The 22,630-nt window shown below is 50.3% G+C and overlaps 1 protein-coding gene across 5 annotated transcripts in view; it reads left to right on the forward strand.

Annotated features, from left to right (window-relative positions):
* FBXW11 (F-box and WD repeat domain containing 11) overlaps nucleotides 1-22,630 on the forward strand; it is a 98,035-nt gene that overhangs the window by 45,714 nt on the left and 29,691 nt on the right. For 3 of the 5 annotated variants that reach the window (XM_037127919.2, XM_037127922.2, XM_037127921.2), the window contains 2 exons: nucleotides 10,921-10,983; nucleotides 14,155-14,380. In XM_037127919.2, coding sequence (XP_036983814.1) covers nucleotides 10,921-10,983; nucleotides 14,155-14,380 — 289 coding nt within the window. The remainder of the gene's footprint in view (nucleotides 1-10,920; nucleotides 10,984-14,154; nucleotides 14,381-22,630) is intronic. The other 2 variants (XM_037127920.2, XM_037127923.2) reach the window with 1 other exon arrangement.

The following is a 22,630-nucleotide window of genomic DNA, read 5'->3' on the forward strand; positions in this document are numbered from 1 at the left end:
TCGTTCTCCCAGGGACAGAGGGGCTGGGGTCTGGGCGGTAGGTGTGCCTGGTGTGCTCCGCGGTGTCATTGCTTCTGGGCCCTCTTAGTCAGTCCGGTTTGGTGGTCTCGTTCTGTCTCTCTGTCTGAAAAACTACTCCCTCCTTGGTTATGTACTAGCAACCAAGTTCACAGTGGTATCTCCAGTCCAGCCTTCTGTAAGGCGACCCTTTCACACCCACAGCTCCCTTCTCTAACAGTGAGGACCCAGCTTCTGGTTTCCACAGTATGTTGTCTTAGGATACCTACCAAGTGATTTTAGAGTTGCGCACCCGTGTCCCTGAAAAGTGAATGCTAACCACACTGACTGTTTCTTTACAATTGGAAGAGGTTCGTGGCCCTGTGGGGTAGCTACTGAGCTCAGGGGTCAGTCACTTGGCTAAGTTCACCTCTACCACTGAGTGCAACTGGCATTCGTTTGAAACATATTGGGGTCTGTTTGTTTCTGCTCGTATTCCGTCTCTCTCCCCCAGTCCTTACTGATTTTACTTTTGAGTATACAAAGCATCATTTAACGTAGGTTTCAGAATTAAAGTAGCACAAAGAGGCATAGTTATCCTTTCTGTCCTGTTCCCCTTCTCTCATTCTTCCCTGCCAGTTTCTGCTTGGTAACCAGTTTGATTAGTTTCTGGTTTGTCCTTCCTGGGTTTTTTAATGCGCTGTGAACAGGTATGCTTTCTAGCACTTTGCTTTTTTCACCTAAAAATGAACCCTGAAAACCACTCTATGTCAGTCATTAGTAGCCTTATTCTTGCCTCGGGCTACAAAGCGTTCTGTTGTGGCGGTACCATAGTTTAGTCAGCCAGCAGCTTATGTATGATCATGTAGGTTGTTTCAGGGTGGTTTTTAAAAAAAGTACAGCGTTCTAGTGAATAACTGTGTACACGTGTATTTGCATATTATTTCATCATGGTGTATCTTCAGGGAAGATTCCCAGAAGTGGGGTCGCTGGATCAAAGGTAATGCCACGTTCTGTCGGGTGTGGCTGGGTCCCCCTCTGAAAGGGCCGCTCACAGACAGGACGTGTGCTCATGCATCTGGGGACTTGGGCTGACCAAGGGACGTCTAGCTTTAATTTGCATCTCTTTAATTAAACAGCTGAGAAGCTTTTACTTAGTGGTCATTTATATATCGAAAGTGTTCATGTCTTTTCCTTGTTTTCCTATTGAGAGTTTGATGATTTTTACCTCCTTCAATTTAAAAGAAGTTTTTTGAGGCATACATGTTCTTTATCTGTGACCTGTATTGCAAATATTTTTTCTAGTTTTTCATTCATCCATTGACTTTGTTTACGGTGTTTCTAAAAATGTTGCTGTGTGTGAAAGTCTAACATTTCTATCTGGCCAAATTTTTCTTTTTTTTTTTTTTTTATTGCATCTGAGTTTTGACTCATATTTAAATAACATCTCCCTTTATTCAAGTTTTAAAGAAACTCACACGTCTTTTTCCAGTACGTAGGGTTTCACTCTTTACCTTTCTGACCAAGTTGGAGTCTCTTCGTAAATGGTGTATTCAGTATGGATCTCATTTGACCTTTGTCCAAGCGGCTGCCCGATTGTCCCAGCACTTCTTACTGAAGAGTTCCCCAGTGATCCAAGATGCCACTTTTGTTGTGCACTACATTTCCATATGCACTTGGGTCTGTTTCTGGACATTCTGTTCCAATGGACCAGGTTTGGCAGCCGTGATCTCCCGGCCAGGCCCAGCCCTGTGTTTGTAAATGACGTTGAACTGGATGGAGCGCGTCCACACTCATTCATTTACATGTGCTCTGCGGCCGCTTCGGTGAGTGCCACAGCAGGAGAACGGGTGCTCGTGGCAGAAACTGTGAGGCTTGCAGAGCTGGAAATGTTTTCCCTCGGACTCTCGACAGAAGAAGCCTGCTGACCCCTGCCCTGGAGTCGTTGTGTGTTTATGTGCCCCCAGAGCTCCCCATTTTTAGTTAGAGCGTCTTACGTGGTTTTTGCTTCTCGTAGGACTTAATCCCCCTTGTAGCCTTTTTTCCCATGTTTTTTTCTGAGTTTGTTTTTCCATGTGAACTTGAGTATCAACTTGTCTTTTTCCATAAGGAGCTTTTTGTGTGATTATTGGGTATGTGTTAAACTTATAAATTAGAACAAACTGTCATTTTGATAATGCTGTGTTGTCTCAGTGAAGAACAAGTTATGAAGAAAAGAGCAGAGAGACTTACCAAAGAACTAACTTATTCACAAAAATGCATCAGACCAACTTGGTTTCACCGGGGAATTCCACCAAATCTTCAAAGGACATACAGGCCCGGGAGCTTCATAAATTGTTCCATTGATTTTTAAAGGAAGACTTTTAATTCTTTATAGGAATTATTTTTAGTTTTACTGGTTTTTGATCAGAGGCTATTATATGATTTTTCTCCTTCACGGAACTTACTATTTCTTTGTGACCTAATACATGACCAGTTTTTGTACAGTTTTCACGTGTGCTTCAAAAGCAGGTTTCGTCTCAGTTAGTGGTGTCAGGTTGGACGTTTCTGAGCCCTGCCTCCCTTCCTGCTCGTGCTTATTCTTCCGAGCTGTGCTCTCTGCCTTCCCGGCCTGTCACACGGAGTCGTGTGCGTGAGTGTGTTTGTCATCCATGTCACTGTGCATGTCTTTTGCCTTCTCTACTTATGCTGTGGGTTTTTTTTTTTTTCGCTCTTTAATTTTTTAAATTTCTTTTGAAAAACAGGAAGTTTTTGTTCTATTAATTAACCTTTACTTATAATTTTTTTAATGTCTGTAATTGTTGGTTTCTTATTTAATGTTTTATTAACAACTTTATCAATCTTTAATGGTATTCTTTACCTCCCATGTATTGTCAGTACAATAATCAGAGTTTATCTTTCTTTCCTCTTCCTGATCCTTTATCCTTACAATTTTTAGGAATTTAAAAAAAGATTGTGTTTATTTGAAAGAGGGGGGGAGAAACATTGATGTGTAAGAGATACATTGATTCGTTTCCTCTTGCACGGTCCCAGCGGGGGACCCGGCCTGTGACCTGGGCATGTGCCCTGACCGGGAATTGAACCGGCGACCTTTCAGTTTGTAGGCCAGCACTCAGTCCACTGAGCCACACCAGCCAGGGCTCCTTCCAATTTTTAATTTGCACTATTTGCACTTTATCAAAATGTATGAAATATTCTTCTATCTTCCTTTTTGTCTTTGCTTTATTCTTAGATTTGTAATTATCCTAAATGTTTACCAATTAATTTTTTTGCTCAAATTTCTCAAGTCACCTCTTGGTTACTCATAAAGAGTAAACAGAGGAACTATTTTCTGTTGCCTTCGGTTATAAAATCATTGCTTTACACTTTCTTTGCTAGTTTTTGGAGAATGCTCTTAAAAATGCCCTGGTGTTCTGACCTCACTTGCTGCCAGTGTAACTAACGCCCGCACGTGCTCGCTCTCTCTCTCTCTCTCTCTCTCTCTCTCTCTCTCTCTCCTTTAAATTAAATTACTTGGGCCTGGAGAGCCGTGTTCCTTATCTGTGCAATCTGGTCGTGTCCCTGGGACACCCCCGGGTTGTGCTGTCAGCCAGTGCTCCCCGCACCTAGAGACCCTGTCACCGCATGATCCTCGGTCCTTTTCTTTCACAGAAGTAAGTGTTCGTGAGTTACAGGTTTTTAAAAAGTACGGCTGTATTGAGGTGTGATTTACATGTCACACAGTTTGGATACTTGGCATAGTATACAGTTCATTGATTTTTAGTGTATTCACAGAATTGTGCAACTGTTACTACAGGCAACCTAGAACATTTTTATTACCCCAGACGAAGCACGTGGCTGTCACTCCGCAATGCCTGTCACTCAGCCCTTGGAAGCCACCTGGATTGTGGTGTTGAGTGTTACATTTCTTTTCCTTTATTTTGTTTGTGTGTGCGTGTTTAGAAGCTCCAGGTATACATAGGTTGGATCTTCTTGTCTTCCGTGTAAACTACGTTATCTCTGTGCCCTTTTGCCTCTTTCTTTACCTCATTTTCATTCTCTGAGGGTTTTTTCCTGCTTCAATACCTCATTATATTTTTCATTTGAATTTATCCTTCTTGGACATTGTAACTTATTTTTATTTCCTTTATAATCTTGTTTTTATTTCTTGTGTGACCCAAACCTTGTGTTGTCATTTCTTTCCGCTTTTGATATGTTTCTGTTCTTGAGTTTTGAATATCTGATTCAAGGCACTTAAAAATAACATTGAATGCATGCTTGAGCATGTTTAATTCAACTTGGAATGACTGTTTTCAGTCAGATTCCACGAGGGCCGTGATGCACTGAGGCGTGCGTGGGGTACCGTGAGTTAACTTCTCTCACATGTAACCAGACTGATAGTGTCTGTGTACCATCCTTAGGGAAATTAAGGAAATAGTTAACTGAATCACTCTTTTTTAAAACATTTTTTAAAGATTTTTATTTATTTATCTTTAGAGGGGAAGGGAAGGAGAAAGAGAGAAACATCAATGTGTGGTTGCCTCTTGAACGCCCCCCACTGGGGACCTGGCCCACAACCCAGGCATGTACCTTGACTGGGAATTGAACTGCGATCCTTTGGTTCGCAGGCCCGTGCTCAGTCCGCTGAGCTACACCAGCCAGGGCCTGGATCACTCTTAATCATCTTGCAGAACTCCAGTTAAGAAAGGCTGATTTGAGGTATTGTTTTCATTTTCTTCTTTTTCTCTACCCTTTATCTTCTCTTTTGTTCTTTATGTGTAGGAGTTCTTCCATTAGCTGAATTTTCTTTCTCTCTCTCTCTTTTTTTTTGGATAGATGAAGATTGTTTACGTCACCACGTTCTGGGGGCAGGGCTGGAAGTTTGAGTGGAACTGTGGGTTAGATGAGTTAGAGAACACTTACTACGCTGCAGAAATCATGTAGCAGCAAGTGCAGTCAGACTCCCAGTAGATTGAAAGAAAATGTATTAGTTTTTAATTATTGTGGAAGGTAAACAACTGTTTCTTTTTTAGTATTTATGTGGAGGGAGGTGAAGAGGCAGTTTCCCACTAAGCTATGTTTTAATTGTGGCCAGAGCCATTGTGTTCAAAGGTCCTCTATCTGTACACAAATGTATTTGAGGCTTCCTCCTTCTGAGTTGCAAGGTTAGTATGAGAACTGGGGCCTGCTTTTTTGGCTAAGCTCGTCTCTTTTTCCAAACGAATGCTTCTGGCTTTCTAGTGATCTCATTTTTCTTGGCGATGTGTTGGTAAAGTTCAGTATGAACTAGAATTTTAGGCTAAGTTAGGAGCCTTGGTGGAATTAACAGTAACCAAACAAAGGTGTTGGCTTGCCTCCGCCAGTCATTACTCTGTGTGCTTATCTTTGGAAGTTATGGCGAGTTATAATTGGCAAACCGGATTTAGACTTTTCTGCTTGGCCTGATGTTAAACATACTATAATCTCTCCCTGATTGCTAACTGTATCTGAGATCTCTTATGTGTCCTAGGAGGCTCTGTCGGTTTTTTGAAATGGTCCATGGGAAATCAGATGGTTTGGTCTACTTGATCTGTCAGATATGAAAAGGTGTTTAAAAAAATGAAAGGCAGTTTTTCCTCGGTGTACTTTGTGGTGTTTTATTCAGTACATACAAGCACACGCTAGTCTCTGTATACATTTTGTCTTGTAGCAATTTTAAAGAACTTTTTAGGCTGTTCAGTGGTTTGACTTGAACATTGCTGTCCTTGCAGCGATGACTTACTGTCCTTTTAATTTGAATTTTCCTGTTATGTTTTTGCTCATTCCTTTTAGCCTTTTTGTATGATTCGTCTTTGCTTATCATCGTGGGCAGGGGAATGCCCAGATTCAATTTCACTTTATTAAAAAATGCTGGTCGCAGCCCATTAAGTTGATTTCTTAGGCTGTAGCCAGCAGTTGGAAAACACCTGAGATGTATTTTTCAATATGGAAAGTACGTTGAGTTCTGAGTGGAACCGACCTAGATCTGAGGGTCAAGTTCACCAACTGTGACTCTTAATTACTGCTTGCTTCTCCGATCCTCAGTGTCTTCTGTAGGCTTGGAATATCTACTTTTATTTTTTTCCTGAAGATTAAAAGACAATATGTGAACAAGCCTACTGCACACTCAACGAAGTTAGCTAATAGCATTTTTGCGTTATGTAGCTGTCATCCTTAATGCCTTAAATCCAAAAGTTTAAAGATGCGAGAGAAAACGGCAGAATGCCTCCTCGTTTTCCAGACCCCGTGTGGGGTTCCCTTTGCCTTCTCTGAGGAGTAAAGATGCTTTTTGTGTGGAAACCTTACCTGTACATGGATTTCTCATCGTGAAACTGAAAATAGGGATTTGTTCCTCTCATACAGCTCTTCGAGTACATACTCTCCTAAGTGAGATGTGGTTTGCGCCGGTTGGTGGCACCCACTGGCGGAGAGGTCGTCGCGCAGAGCCTGTTCTGCCTGCCCACACGCCACCGTGCAGAGCAGTCTGGGACCAGGAAAGCTTACCTGTATTTCCCAGAAGTGAGTGCTGTTTCCTTCATCCCCCAGAAGTGTTTACTGCTCTGGGGAAGTGGGAGAGGGAAGGAATTCTACCATGCCCTGGTCCGGGTTTGGCTGGTGCTGAGCTGGTGATGAAGAGATGTTGTAAAATGGGGGCGTCTGGACCCACCAGACTTGGGAAAGCGAGGCCCAGCTCCCTTAACCTGAGCTTTAAGTCACGAGATGTTGCCGAGCCTTTACTGTCTAAGCGAAGCGCGTTGCGAGTGGGAGTGGGGGTGGGCGTGGCCAGAGGTGGGGAGAGCGCTCACTCGGTGCACAGCACTTGTCGAACTTCACTGGGCCCTGGGGCCCTTTTTCCTCCGAGCCTCTGGTGTCCCCTGGAGTCCTCCGTGGAAATGGTCCTCTGGCCAGCGTAGCTCAAGGGCAGCGCTTCCCTGTGGCGCCCCCTCCTGGGGGCTTTGTAAGAGCAGGGGCCTCACTCATGCTTGTGGGTGGCGGTGGGTCCTAGATGTCACGCGTTGGGCGGAGTCTGTCGTCATGGTATCAGTGCAGGTTCCTTACTGTGGGTGGCGCCACCCTGTAGACCACGTCGTTTTGCCATAACAGTGATGTTAGAACAGATACAAATTTCCCGGGGACCTTAAGAAAACCCCAAAGATACGGCGAGGCTCCATCCACTCTGGTCTGCTTTTTGGTCAAAGGCACAGTTTGCTGTCTTCCTGCACTTGGGGTGCCTTTGAGAACCTGGTGAGCGCCCTGGATGGATTTTCTCTCTGGGGACACACGCGCACTGACTTTCGTGCCTGGCTGCGTGGTACTTAACGGCCCTCATCCACACCCCGAGCCTGTGGGTCTTAATCCAGCAAGAACTCCTGAATTAGGTTTTCCCAAGTGGGAATTTCATGTCCAGCAGGACTTCAGCCCGGAGTCTGGCCATCTGTGTACTCCATTAATTGCTTGGCTGCGGGAGAGCAGACTGTACTGCGTTTGAAGAAGGTGCATGCGGGCACGGGCCAGAGAAGCCCGAAGAGGAAGTGCGGCCAGTCCTGAGATGATGGTTATTTCGTGTGTCTTCTCAAGATGGCAGGTTTAGGAGCTGACACCTTAGAGCATGGCTCTTAAGGAAAAGGGGCAGTTCCCCCCGACCCCCACCATTTGTCAACCTGGAGACGCTTTTGGTTGTCACCATGAGGGCAGGGGAGGGTGACGCTGCTGGCTTCGTGTAGGTGGAAGCCAGGGATGCTGCTGAGCATCCTGCAGTGCGTGCGACAGCCCCACCCAGCAAGGGCGGTCTGGGCCCAGAGTCCGCAGTGCGGAGGCTGATCGGCCTCAGAGTCGAGCTGCTGCTTTCTAGATTGTATCTTTCTTCGGCAGTGATATCAGAATACGGAGGTCTGCATTTTTATTTACATGTGATGCTTCTTGGTAGAGATGTAGGTGGAAAGAGGTGATGATGAGATGGGTAGGAAGTGAATAAGCCAGGTTGGTATTTCAAAGAACTTTCCTTTCCCAGAAGTGTTGGGGTTTAAAGAGGATTTCAGCTCTGAGATTAGTTCACCTCGCACTTCCTCCTGCTGGCTTGGACATGGGAAACCACCTCCTGTTCGCATTGCCTTCTCTTACCTCGCTCTTGAACCTGTGGCTTTCTGTCTGTTATACTGTAAGGGATGAATGCCAAAGTCATTTAAAAAATTGTGGCCCTATAAGGGGATTTTATTCCCACAACCCCATATAGCAGTTTGGTAAAGATGATGGAGATAGAAAAGGTACATATTTTATTTGCCAAAAGTGGGCAGAGTTTCCTTTGTTTCCCAGAAGTGCTCACCCTGGGGAGTGGGAGGAGGAAGGGATCCGCCATCATGTGCCGAGCTGTCGTTGTGAAGTGGGGGTGTCCATACCCCACAAATGTGGGGAATCTAGGCTCAGCCACCGTTTAAAATCCTGGTTTTTGGATTGTGAGCCTTGCAGAACCTTTAGTGAGTTAATAAGTATGTTGGCGGGGTAATGGGGTGCACACAAGTGGCATTTCTTAAACCTCATTAGACCTGGGACCCTTTTTCCTCCGAACGTCTCTGGTGTCCCCTGGAGTCCTCTGTGGAAATGGCCCTCCGGCCAGCGTAGCTCGAGGGCAGCGCTTCCCTGTGGCGTCCCCTCCGGGAGGCTTGTACGAGAGGCTGCGAAAGTGTGTAAGGAGTTCCTCCCAGCCCCCACAGGGCTCCACGAAATACAGTTTTGTTAAGGGGTGCGTCTGTCCGCTTTTATCAAGCCTGGGGAAAACAGTTGCTGTTTTTGTCAGAGGGGTTGTTTCCCTCTCAACTACAGAAGTGAAAACCATTTCCCTGGTCTGGAGAGAATGGCAGGAAGAGCCGCGTTTTTTACTGCAAAGACGGTTGTTTCTCGTGTGGTCTGCAGGGACTTCCTTTATTGTTCTCTCTCTGAGGGGTGAGCAAGGTGGCCCAGGTGGTCCCGCTCCTGCATTTCGGGAGTTCTCGGCTAAAAACGTCACACACACCGACCTCTCATACGGCACCCGGGGTGCCTGGGGCCCTGGCAGGACCGCCTCATCTCTCGTCCGCTTCACACGCTCGGCTCTTCACGTGGTCCTTGTTTCTTCTCGCCGCTCTCGTGGAGCCCAGGACACCGTGACACTGCAAGGATGGTGTTGTACCCACTAGTCAGGCGCAGGGGATGGTGTACCGAGTGACAGTTCCCACTTTATCCATCCCCCTGGTGAGACCTGCCAGCCCTGTGGATCCTGAGTCCTTCCAGCTAGCAGCGAAAGGAAAATGACAGGGAGCGGGAAACACTGCCATGTCTCCGTTCTCCCCTCCTCCCCATTCAGGATCCCTCGCTGCTGCCCCGGCTGCGGACTGTTCGGGACACCCGGACGCACGGTCTTCCTCACTAGCTCGTTGCTCATTGTCCCAGCGGCGGCCCTGCTCTCCTGCCCTCCCCACTGCAGACCCTGGTGCTTTGGGTTTACAGGGCTTTATTGAGGAAGCAGTGGGTTTTCTCTGTTGACAGCCACCTGGGGCCACTCCCTCAAAGTCTGGGGTGAGAGAAGTGTGAGAAGGGGCCACCGAGGGGCAGGAGCATCTTGGAGGCAGAGTGTGAGCAGGTGTAGTGCCGGAAGACACACCGGCACCTCGCCGGGTGTTCTTGGTTCCCACCTCAGCTCGGTGCAGTTTGTATCTGTCTGCGCCCAACACAGCTTGCTCAGGCCCCCCACACACACATACACTGAGTGAGTGACCAGATCAGGGTCCCCTCTTCTCTCTGATTTCCAAAGCCTCCGGCCTTCCCTCCCCACCACACCCCGCTCCCCATCGGCACTGGCGTTGGGGCTTGCAGGGCAGAGCGCTGGCACTGGTGCCCGTCCTTCTGCCGTCACCTGCACCGGGCATTTCCAGAGGGTGGTTTGGAAGTGCTGCATGGGCCCCAGAACGTTACCACCTGCAGAACATAGAGGAAAAATGGGGACAGTCCGGGAGGTAGGCTGCCCCCCATCAGGCAGTAGCAGGGTCATGTCCACACTGCGGGTCCTTTTGAATAATGCTGTGGGACAGATGCTGCAGTTTGAACATTGTGCGCCAGGCTCCTGAGTTGGGGTTTGGGACGGAGTCTTACAGGGGCTGCGCCCATAGGCAGTTGTCACTCCTTTCTGGGCACGACTCTTCAACTTCCCCTGCTCAGTGAGCTTCCAGTTAGTTACTCGACAGGAGCCTGAGAAGGGAAAATCCAGTCATGTGTAATCTCCAGTTAATGGGCATCTATTGAACAGCTAGGTCGCCAGGAAGAATAATTGCACAGTGCCTCTTTGTGCGGTAAACAGAGACCCAAAAGCTAATGCATTCCTAAGGCCAGCCAGATTGTCACTGGCCAGCAGCATCCCCCTCTCCAGGGACAAGGCCGGGGCACCCACCACGCCTGCTAGGGCGATCTTGACGGCAGTCCAGAAAAACGGGCCTGTCAAGGGGGAGAGGGAAAGGCTGGGGGTGGGGGGCACTTCCAGGGCTTTGTCGGCTCTGCTTGCTGATGGCCAGCTGGGCTGGATCACTGAACCACAGACGTGCTAGTGGGTGTGTTGTGCAGCCATTGGGAACTGGCCGGGCTCGGGGGCTCTGACCACAAGCAGGAGAGTCACGGTGGTAACAGGTGGAGCCCCAGCCCAGTGCCCGAGTTCAGCCGTCTCCTCGGTCAGCTCGACCGGCAGAGAAGTGAGAGTCTGTCCCACCGCCGACTGCGGGTTTGTGGCCAGTGAGCACAGCCTGCGTGACCCAGAGTAGCACGTGTTAGCCATGAGCCAGATGAGCTCTCGGGTCTGTGTCGGTACACTCCAGTGTGGGTCTTCAAAGTTGTATTTTGAAGTAGTTATTTAGGATTTGCAAAACTTGGCATAATTCAAATAACCTGTTTTTCCCCCCTTAGAACACTTCAGTTATGGAGGATCAAAATGAAGATGAGTCCCCCAAGAAAAATACTCTTTGGCAGGTAGGAACGACCGCGCACAGATAAGATAGCAGTCGCCTTACTGTAGAGAAGATGCTCCCGCAGCCGTGACCTCAACGAAAGCAAGGGCCAGGCAGTCGGGGAGGTGTTGTGGTTGTTTTTTGTGCTGTAGCTACTCTGAGGACTCACCCTTCTGTTCCTTAGGGAGGTATCGCTGTGAATAGTACAGATACTGGAATTTTCACAAAGGTTCCGAAGGGCCTGTAGCCCAAGATGTTCTCTGTCCACTGTCTAAGCCAAAGGCGGACAGTGGTGGTGTCCCTTGTCACCAGAACGGCGTCATACCGCACACCAGCATATATGCTTTGATGAGTCTCCCTCTGCCACCCTTCCTCCTCACTTCTGCGGCTCGGCCCTTTTCAGCTCTGTCCTCTGCTCTCCGGGCTCTCTCTGAGCTCCCCAGGTTTTTATGGGGTGGGGGGCCGAGCGTGTGAAGTTCCGTGCTTCACTGTTGTCGTCAGTCATCATGGTGCAAATCATTTTTCCCTTCGTGAGGACTCGAAGGTAGAACGCATCTAACTCTGAAGAGAATATGGTAAAATTCTCTAGGTTTGATTTGAAACAAGGGTAGATTAGTGAGCAAGAACGAAGTGTCCCAAACAAATTTAAGATGAAAAGAGACAAAGCTTGGCCTGGCTGCTGTGGCTCAGTGGACTGAGTGCAGGCCTGCGAACCAAGGGGTTGCTGGTTCGATTCCCGGTCAGGGCACATGCCTGGCTTGCAGGCCAGGCCCCCAGTAGCAGGCATGCAAGAGGCAACCACACACTGGTGTTTCTCTCCCTCTTTTCTTCTTCCCTTCCTCTCTCTCTAAAAATGAATAAATAAAACTTAAAGAAAGAAACAAAGCAAACCAGTTCCAGGAATATCTTTCTGGGCCGGGCAGGCGGTGAGGAGCGGAGATGTGCCTGAGTCCAGCCTTTGCCGCTGGGTTTCGGGGATCTGTGTACAGACCGCCCTGCGTCCCCCCGTCTCATTCGGCGTTCGTGACGGGAGTGTCTTCATTCACCGTTGACCTTACAGTTCACGGTGGCTCTTAGTGAACACGCTGGCTTTCAGTTTTTCCTCTCTGTCCTCCATGCAGCTGGTTAACGGCACGCACAGCTCCAGGAGGGACGAATGGGTAGAAGCCTTTTGCTTATCAAATGAGACATGGCCACGGAAGTGTTTTGTAAATTATAAAGCAGTAGAGGCCAATGTACTGTGTTATTACATCACTCCATCTAACCTGTTATGAGAATAATTACATGGTATTTTGGCAAGTTCTTATGAAAAAACATAGTAAACAGAGGGGAGGAAAACATGCGTAGCTTTCTTTCTCCAGATTAGGCACTTTGAATGTGTGTGTGTGTGTGTAGGCTTTCAACGCCGCCCCCTTCACAGACGCTGCGGTCGGGCTGCGTAAAACCCTGCATCTCATCTTGTGTTCCTTCTTGTTACTTCATAAACATGTTCTCTTGTTACTTATTTTTATAACCCTCATTTCAATGGCTATATTATAGTGCTGTTGATGTATTATAATTTGTTTTAACCAGTTGCCTGTAATTGGTCAGTTATTTCTAATTTTTCTCTATTATAAACATTATGATGAATGATATTCTGCATAAAAGTAGCAAAGATGCTCCTTATCCCAGTCGATACCACAGTGACGAGTTTTCGCGTGCTCTGACTGGTTTGGAGTACTGATTTTTTGAGCTCTGAATAAACCTTAAAAAGTCTGTTTGGTGCTGCCCTCTGGTGGTACCCGGTGTCAGTGGGACCTCCCTCACTCCCATTCCAAGGGCGAAAACATTCCTAGATAAAGGCGGTGTGCTTCAGGGTCAGACAGAAGGGGTGGGAGGTGAATGCCCTCAGCTTCCTCCCCTCCATGTGGACATCAGAACTTTCCTCTGACGGGCAAGGCTTACAGGAGTTTGCCAGGGAAGGCGTTTACCAAGGACGGCCTCTTCCTGGAATGGATCGGTTCAGCCCACTTCCAGTTAGGGGCAGACTGATGGCAGAGCTCTTGTTTTTTCTGTGTGAGACTTCCGAGAGTAGCTCCTGGTGTCACTGTGTGTGTTTGTGATACAACCCTGCAGTGTTTAAAGCTCTCAGACATGTCACTCCTGGTGTGACGCGTGTGGGGGGGGCTGTCAGAGAGGGCGGCCCACGGGGCTGGACCAGTGCTGGGTGGAGGCATCGAGGCGCCTTCCTTTTTAAACAGGGGAGTTGCAGGGCCTCGTGGCAACAGTAGCCATGGTGGTTTCAGTCTAGGGATGCAGATTTTTTTCTTGTGAATACTGCTGCTCAGATGCAGTGAATGTAGTTTCAAAGTTTTGAAAAACATGCTGGTTTTATACACGGACCATGTGGATTTGATGAGAGAAGCAGTTAGCATGGGAGTGGGGTATGTCCACACCTCCCGCATAAATGGAGGGGCTGTCAGGCATCCTCGTGGTGCGCCGGGTCACCTTCCGAGTCGGCGAACCAAAGAAGGGAGAGGCCTAGGCATTCTGCCAGCACTCTGTAGCCCTGGCAACAAGGTGGACATAAGGCCTGTTGGGCAAAATTAAGCTTTCTAGATGCAGTTGCCTTCGGGTTTCTCTGTTTGGGAGATGGTGGTTTCCAGTGTGGTCCGCAGCCTCAGCATCACTGGGAACTCCATAGCAATGCGGATTCCCAGGTGCCACTCCAGACCAGTAGAATCAGAGGGTCTCTGGTGGGGCCCGCTTATCAGTGTGTTAAGAGGCCCTTGGTAATCCTGGCGTGCGAGGACCATCGGCGCAGGCAAAGCATTCACTTTCAGCTTTGAGGAAGCAGAACCGTCGGCTGCCCCTGCGCCAGGTCGGGCTGTTTCTCGTGGACGGCCCTCTCCCACACTAGTCCTCTGAGAGCCGCGTGGTTTGGGAACACGCACTGGAGGGCGACAGTGTAAGACATCATGGAGCTTCGGAAAGAGCTGTAACTTTGGCGTTCACTTCTGAGACTACTTTGAGGACATGAGCTCTGAATACATTTTTAATTACTTCTTGAAGGAATTAATAAAGGGATGAGTGGCTTTAGGGTAAAACTGGCATTTTGAGATTAAATACACAGAGTGAAAAATGTTTCTAATGAAATGCCACACTAGCTTTTTTTGCTTGTCAAACTAATTAGTTCTTTGTTTTCCTAAAATAGATAAGTAATGGAACATCATCTGTGATCGTCTCCAGAAAGAGGCCGTCAGAAGGAAACTATCAAAAAGAAAAGGACTTGTGTATTAAATATTTCGACCAGTGGTCCGAGTCCGATCAGGTGGAGTTCGTGGAGCACCTCATTTCCCGGATGTGTCACTACCAGCATGGACACATTAACTCCTACCTGAAGCCCATGTTGCAGCGGGACTTCATTACTGCCTTACCAGGTAACTCCACTCGGCTTTCCAGGCCGCGGAAGGACGCCCAGCCCAGGGGCCTCGGTGGCGCTGACTCAGCGTCTGTCAGCGGAGTGGGTGGGGACAGAGCCAGGCGGCTCTCTGGGACCCCCGCGGCGCTTCAGTTGAGCGGCATTGGAGGGCCCGCTCTGACGGAGCGTCTGTCCAGGAAGTGGGGGGTTTCTCTGATTACGGGGGCGGGCCTTTGGTCAGTGCTGCGTTTTCCATCTGTCTGACTATGATTGCCGACCTGTTTTCTTTATGGGGTCTTTGCAGTCTGCATTTTGGCGTTATAACTAATTTTTTTTTTAAAAACATGGAAGTGTTTTCCCTCTGCTCCTTGTGCTTGGGAAGTTCCGGGTGGTCATTGGCGTCTGAAGTGACCCACAGGGATGGCGGAAACCTACCGGGAAGCTGACAGCGTGTCCTCATCCCGGAGTTAGGTCTGTGCCCTTCCTTGGTGCCTTGCTCCGCCGTGCGCATGCTCCCTGCCCTCACGCCTCTGGTTCGGTTTACTCTGAGTTGTTGTCAGGTGGACTACTTGATAGCGTAGTTTCCACCATACGTGGACTTGCACGGGCGCATCGTTGTCACCCAGCCCACACTGACCTCGGGTTCACTTGGGTGTTTCGATTGGGCGGATTTGGGCAGGTGTGTAATGACATGTCTGTACCTTCACCTTGTCCTGCAGAGGGTTTCCCTGCTCTGAGAATCCTGTCTGCTGCCGGTTCACCCCCTTCGATCGTCGATCACTCATTCATTCTCTTCTCTTTTTTCTTATTCCCATCTCTTTCCGTCATCTTTTTGTTTTTCTTCCTTCCTTTCTTTTTTTAAAATTAAAACATTTGACTTATGTCTGGTTTAGGTAAGCTGTAAGGGTTCCATTCCTGAGGAGCATACTGGCAGAACGGCGTCCTCCACCGGGGCCAGCGTGGTCCGGGGCTCACGGCTGCCGTGCCAGGCTCGGCCTCCGAACGGCCGGGGAGGGACCAGGCCCTGCCACCGCTCCTGCCCCGTCGGAGCTTCTGAGCCGCTGCTCGGTGGGCAGCCGGTCACTCGGCCTCTCTGGGACCAGCAGTGCGGCGGGGCTGCGCGTTCTAGGTGCTTCCGCAGCGGCAGGGCCTGGGCTGAGGTCTCAGACCACACCCCGGGGCCACAGCTTGACGGGCCAGCTCCTGATTTCTGATCCCGCCGCACGTTTCCTTTCTGCAAGGGCAGTGTTTAAGGATATCGAGAGGTAGCTCAGACTGTTTGACTGTGTTGTTGTTTTTGTGCTGAAATACACTGCTTGCCCCACTTCATTCATCAGTGTTTCTAGGAGAGCAAAATGCAATTCAGGAATCATAGTATTTAACAGCCCCAAAGAATCTCAGCCGTCACCAAATCCTCTTTGTCATCGTGTAGATGAGGGAGCCGAGGATCAGAGAGCGTGGGTGAGATGCCCAGGGTCTTCCATCTGGGGCATTGTGGTGACTGCAGGTTGGTTCAGAAATCAGTGCGAAGGCGGCAGTTGTCCACAGGTGAGAGGACTCGGCAGTTCCTCACATCAGCCTGAAGTATGGAGACGTGGTTTGCAACGTAGTTCGGCAGTGGGTATTTGTAATCGTGAGAGGGAGGGGCTTGGAGGGCTGGAGGTGGTGTTAAGTAAGGTGGGCGCTCACGGGACACAGGCCTTCGTGTGTGCAGCTCCAGAACCCGGAGCCCACGGACTCCGGCTGCGTCTCGCCAGGAAAAGTCAGGGTAGCTTCTGACACCGGCAGTTGTGCTTGCTGTTCATAAGAGTGTTTAACTAAACGAAACTATGCCTCCATTGTTCTTGAGCAGATCTGTTCGTTTATTTTTGTTGTTGTTGCTTGCTTTCTGCTGGTTGGATCTTATTTTATTTTCCCCCGTATTTTGCTTCTCAAATATTTTAGGGCCAGGGAACTCACCTGATGTTTACAGAATGTCCACGAGGTGGCACTGTTGTTCTCTTGATTTGTAGAGTATGGTTCCGAGGCAACCCCCTTTTCTTGGGGAGGGTACAGTCTTGGAGAAGAGACAGAACAGATGAACATGTGTTATGTATATAAATATGGTTAGCATAATTGCATGCAATCCAGTTTTCATTATGGCGAATTTAAAGGTATTGTCCGTATCTCTGTTAAAGTGGAATTTTGTGGTATTAAGTATTACATGAAAGGAATGGACCATTGGCTGGGCCATGGAAATATTTTTGTTAAAATGCTATTTGTTTTAACAGGATTTGATCTGAACATATATACATATGTCAGTGTATATCATACATGGGACGCTAATGGCTGGGGACAAGCCAGCCAGGTTGATTGTGTTAGTGTCTAGTGGCCGTGCACCAGACCCAGCACTAGTTCCTGAACACAGACCCCAACGCACCAGCACCAGGTCCACGCGAATGTCCACACGTGGACGGGGCCGTGTGCGGAGCAGCTCACTGGCCACTGTCCTGCTTTGGTGTTTAACCTTTACGGTAGATGGTCTCGAGTTTGAATTCTTACTCTGCTGAAACTGACAGTCAGCTCCAGACCTCTTTTGGTTGTAAAAAACCATTAATTCTGTAAAAATTGTTCGCAGCTTTGCCTTTTTGATGCTTACGGTGAATAGCATACCTGTCAGTATTGGGAGAATGGAAAAATGGTTGTGGTCTCTGGCTCCTTTTGGTTCAGTGGAGAAAGTGATCATTATGATACGGTTTTCTAAAAATTGTGGTAAATGTTTAGTCTGCGATGTCAATTTCTGCAGGCCAAGTTTGTGGTTTGTAAGGACGGTTGTTAAAGGGGAAAATTATGCCGTTTGAAGTAGAAATGGATTGTACTTTAAAAAGGATGATAAGCGTTGATGAGCCACTTGGTGAGGTGTCCAAGCAATTCAGAATGTGAAACATTGAGCCTCTTGGCTGTGGTTCACTAATTTGTTGTATCCCCAAGTAAGGGCGATAAATCATTGAGGACGGGAACTGTGACAGGGACTAGGTTGGAGGTCCCGGGAGTGGGGAAGAAGCCAGAGGAAGACCAAGGCTCCGGGCGGGGTGCAGGGCTGAGGCCCAGCCCGGCCCACGGGGGTGCTCGTTGGATTCTGACAGCCCTCAAAGTGAGCCCCGGCCCTTGCACAGACCAGGTCTCCGAGCTTTTCACAGACCCACTTTTCAGACCCTCTGTTCCCTTATCTTTGTGCGAATAATAATAATAATAGTTCAAAGGATATTGTGGAGATTAAAGAGTGTCTAATATGCCTGGCATCTGGTGGGTATTCTGAGGATGGCAGCTTGGGGGGGAAAAAAAGCCCAGAGAGACAGGAAACACCTGCTTCTCCAGAGGTAATAAGATTTATTGCCAGGAAGTTTTTATTATTCCCCCACTAATTTCCGAACTGATTCATCCTGACATCATAGAGGTAGGTGTGTGCGGCACTTTGTTGGCACAACACGACGTTGGACTTTGTGACCCGGGCATCATGTCACTTCGTTTCTCTCTGGTTCCTGAGGCCAGTACATTCCAAGTTCAAGGCCTGCCTTGACAGACTGCTGTCAGCAACTGCCTTTTGTTTTGTTTGGGTTTCTCACTTCAGATTTTACAGCTGCGCCGATCTCTGCGACTGGGAAGGGGGAAGGGACGGCAGGGTGGGTGGGGAAGGAAGCTCCTTTGCAGCTGCTCTGAGACGCGTCTGAAACAGTGAAAGTTGCTGTAACTGTATGAGCTAAGCAGCTGTGTTAGAGTTGGCTGTAGTCAAGGGCACCGGCCTGACATTACACATTGGAGTTTCATTTTGATGCAGTGTTATTTACATATTGAGCTTTGAAATCTGTGCCTTTTAATTGTTTTAATTTATTGTTGAAATGTTTCCAGACCTTCATCTGGTGCCTGTAATTAGCTACAGCGGCCCTTCTTCGGCACCGGGAGGGCAGGATTCTGCCTTACTTCCCGAGGCCACGGTGCAGTGCGTCCTCCTGTTGCCTTGGGGCGGGGGTGGGGGTGGGAGATGGGCAGTGTCCCCTCCACAGAGCAAGTGAGAGCCAGGGACTGGAACTTGACAGGATGCTTAGTTGGAACACCACAGAGCACGTTTTAACCCGGGCAGACGGACCACCCTATTCAGTGACTTCTTCATCCCAAATAGGCTTGAAACAGAACATCAGGAGGTCTGCCGTAGCTTCTGGGGGCAGCTGCTCATGGGCGCTCAGACGGAGTTTGTGTGAGTGCTAGTCTTCAGACACCTAGGGAGCCGGAGACTTCCGACCGAGGTGTCAGAGGGGTCAGCACTTTGCTGGAGGAGGTGTGTGATGTTTCTCTGACAGTCACAAGGAAGTGCAGGGGATGCTGCTGCTTGCTTAGCTTCCTCCGTCACCTGTATCAGCCTTAGGGGACCCGGGACCGAGGGAAGCGCAACCGAGGGACACTTAATGGGGCCTGGTGTGTATCCGGCTCCTTAGCAACCTCCTCGTGTGAGCCTCCCCGCCCGGTGTAGGACATTCCTTCTCGAAACCGAGGCCGTTGAGAGCGTCTCTCTCACGGGGTGAGCGGGCACGTTACTGGGGGTGATCCGTCGCGAGGGTTTAACACCGCGTCTGTTTGATGGGAGACTGGGTCCGAACAGGAGCCCTGATTTGTTCCAGCCCAGGTTGTCCAGTCTGCAGCCAGTGCCTTTCCCAAGAAACGGGACACGGGCTGCCTCCTGGAGGCTGCCTCCTCGGGGGGTGGAGGGAATTTAAAGCGTTGTCCGAAGGAAGTAAATCTCACGGAATCACTGGATCGTTGCGGAATCGGGGTGACGGCATGCGGGAGGGGAGTGTGTGTCCGTGAGCGGTCTCCTGGGCAGAGACCCCCCGAGAGCCCACGGCGAGCTCCCCAGCGGGGACGGTGGGTGCTGTGCAGCAGCGGCTCCCGGCGCGTCAGGACTGCCCGCGGGCTCCTCTTCACCACAGATCCCTGGCCTCCCTCCGAGGCTGCTCACTCAGGAGTAGATCAGGAGAATGTCCGGGACTCGGTGTTTGTCACCGTTGTCCTGGCTGGTTTTTAAAATCACTAACCTGGAGTGACTCGTCCACGACACACAGGCTTCTGAGAACCTGTGCACAGAGCACGCCGCCAGGTGGGGGATTTGGACGGTGTGCGGGCAGTGGGGATGTTGCCGCCCTTCTGGCCAGGGAAGGCAGGGCAGACGCGTGCCGGCCTTGCTGTGTGCTTCCTCTCTCGGAGCAGGTGGCTCAGCGGGGAGCTGGTTGTTGACAGGGAAGTAATAAAGACCTTGCGAAGGGGCCGTGTTCTAACATCAAGTGTGGGACCAGAAGGCAGATAAGCGCTCTGGCAGGAGGAAGACTCAGAGAAGAACCAAGCTGACCAGCCTGTGGGCAGGGTTCTCAAACATGATTAGAGCAGGCTGAGAGGTTCTGAAGTGGGGAGTTCTGACCAGTACTGGGCCAGCCCCAGAGTCGGAGAGGCGCAGGGAGGAGTCCACGTGCTGGATCACCCGCGGCTTCCCCTGATGAGAGAGGAGTGGACGGGTCGGAAAGGTGGGGGGAAGCGGCACGTAATCATGGAGATACACGAGGAGGGAGCCCGGACCTTTGAGAGCGTGCCAAGAAGGCAAAACCCTGAATAACGTGAGGTTGTCCAAGCTGGTGACGTAATCTGGGACAGTGGGAAACAAACAGAAAACTGTACTGGGAGCAGCAGCTCGAAGAATGAAGGGACGGGGTCCTTGGCACAGCAAGCGGTGGCCGCGGCGAGAGGCAGCAGACCTTCACTCCCCTTTCACCACCTGCTGCTCTTTCCCACTGGGAAGAGCGGTGTTAACACCAGGAAGGGGAGAGACCCTGCTCCGAGGAAGCTCTGGAGGGACTCAGGAAACACCCGCTCCTGTACACAGGCAGAGCACGGGGCAGTGCCGGCCAGGACGGCGGCCGCGCCTGCGGGGGGCTTTCCAGGCTGGAGGGCGTGGGAACAGGCCGCGCGGCAGGCCTGTTGTGCCCTTCACAGCCGTGGGCTGCGTTCGGTGGCCGTGCGTGACCGCACCCTGAGACGGCCGGCCGGTGAGCAGGTTGCCTGGTCGTGAGAGCTGGAGGAGGTGTGTCGGGGGTATTGGTGGATGAACTCGATCTTACACTCTAGCGGAATTCTTAGATGGATTATTGAAAGTTACTCGGCATCTGAGGAGACTGCGTAGGCTTGTGTAAGCCTGGAAGGGCGTCCCCAGAATGGCCAAAGCTGTTTCTTGAGGGCTGTGGTTTGGGGACTTTGATGCCTCTGTGCACTGTGTGACCCCTCCCGTGTCCGTAACGACCTCGGGTCGTGTGCGTTAGAAAGGGACACAGAGCAGCCGGTGCCAGGTGTAGAGGTAAAAGTGTGCCCGCCTCCGTGTAGTCAGTCCAACGAGGGAGCACAGAGTGACGACCGCGCCACACTCACCTCGCTTCCACCCTGGTGTCGCAGAGAAACGGGGTGGAGGGGGTGGTGTCCTTGTGGGACGAGTTTCTCCAAACGTCCCCGAGACCGAACAGAGAGACGGACAGCGGGACAGCGGGAGGGTCACAGAACCGAGGTCTCTGTCGGTCCCCTGTGCGTGCGTCATCGGTGGATCAAGGAGTGCCCTGGAGAGAAGTACCTGGAATCCTGGGTGCTGTCCTTGGTTCTGACCCGTGTAGCGTTTGCCCACGAACTTGGGGTGAGACTTCCTGCATTCGCCCATCGTGCAGGCCTGGTGCGGAGCGCCCGCTCCCCGGGGAGGGCAGGATCAGGACTCTGGAGGCTGGCGTGGCGCTGTCGGATACGGCGTTGCAGGGGGCGGGGAGAGTAAGGGGAGCCACAAGCCCCTGCACGAAGTCGACCCCTACCTCTTCAACCAACCACCCAAGGGCTTGGGGGATTGTTTTAACGGATGTTTTGGAGGGGAGACTCTAACTTATGGCATCTTAGGGGTCTGCCGTGATAGGGACGCCAGGTGAAGGGGTGCAGTCTCGGGCTGCGTCAACTGCGGTGTAATTAACGAGGTGTTCGAGTCCTCACTGCCGGGGCAGAACCCGCGTGTTAGAGCGAGTCCAGAGAGGAGCACGGTGTGCGAAGAAGGCTGTGCGCCGCGGTCAGCAGTGCTCGCAGTCACGGTAGAGCCGAGGGAGACCTTGGTTTGAAGGCCTCTTTAGATACCATCTCGTTCTGAAGTTTTACGTAGGGCAGAGTCCTGTCCGCACTTCATGCGGATGCAGAGAGCCAGGCTCTGAACGGTCCGTGCCGCACCGGTGCACCCTGCCACGTCAGAGCTGCTGTGCTGCGGCTGCTCCTCTTGAAAAAGCGAACAGAGATGAAGCTTGTACGGTGCTGTGTCGTCTTTAAAATCTTTTCATAAGCTCGTTTGATTTTTCAGACAGAGAAGGGAAGGACGGTTGTTACTGGTGAGTTACCCTGCCACACGGTGACAGGAACAAGGGGCAGGATGTTTCTGTTTGTTTCAGGTCACGGAACTTCCGTGTGTGGAGCCTAGACTTGAAATCGGACCTTTCTGCCTGCAGGCCCGGTGTCCCCACCACCACACGGCGCAGACCCGGGGACGAGCCCGGGGTTGGCCGCAGCGAGCTGATGCTGCGGATAGCAGGCAGAGGCTGGCTCCTGGCTGCTTTTGAGGGGACCCTGGCTTCATATGGGATAAACCTCTTACGGTTCTTGAATTTGTAGACCCATGGCTCTTGCTTTTGAGAACTTTACTTCCACAAGAAGGAGATGGAGAAATTAGTGACAAAAATACGTGTTAGTGCACCCGACTTTGAGCTTTAAAGATGTCAGTGTTTTACGTTTTTGTCTCCGTGGCCCCAAGGATTCACCCAGATCGGGGGGGGGGGCAGGTTGTTACCAGCAACAGCCGATCAGAGAGGACAGAACGCAGACGTGGGAGGAGGAGGCCGGCGTCCGGGTCTGGGCCCTGCTGCTTCAGCGTGTCACCGTCTTCTCTGTGCCCCATCTGTAACGTTTGGGAAGTCGGTACCCCATAGTGGCTTAAAAACTTGAGTTATGTAAAATTACTTTACTATAATAGCTGACAAAGACAGAATTGTCCGGGATCAGCTTTTACACCCAGTAACTGTTGCCGTGAGTTGCTTTATCTTAAAACAATCAGAACCAAAAAGAAGTGGGTGTGTCAATGGGCACAGGTGTATCTGCAGAACGACTGATGTCACTCCGGTGTGTGGCCTGGTTCAGGACTCCTGATTCCTCTTGTCTCAGGACCGGTGACTGTCAC

Source organism: Artibeus jamaicensis, unplaced genomic scaffold (genome assembly GCF_021234435.1).
Source record: "Artibeus jamaicensis isolate MK-2021 breed Jamaican fruit bat unplaced genomic scaffold, CSHL_Jam_final scaffold_3151, whole genome shotgun sequence".
NCBI classification, from domain to species: Eukaryota; Metazoa; Chordata; class Mammalia; order Chiroptera; family Phyllostomidae; genus Artibeus; species Artibeus jamaicensis.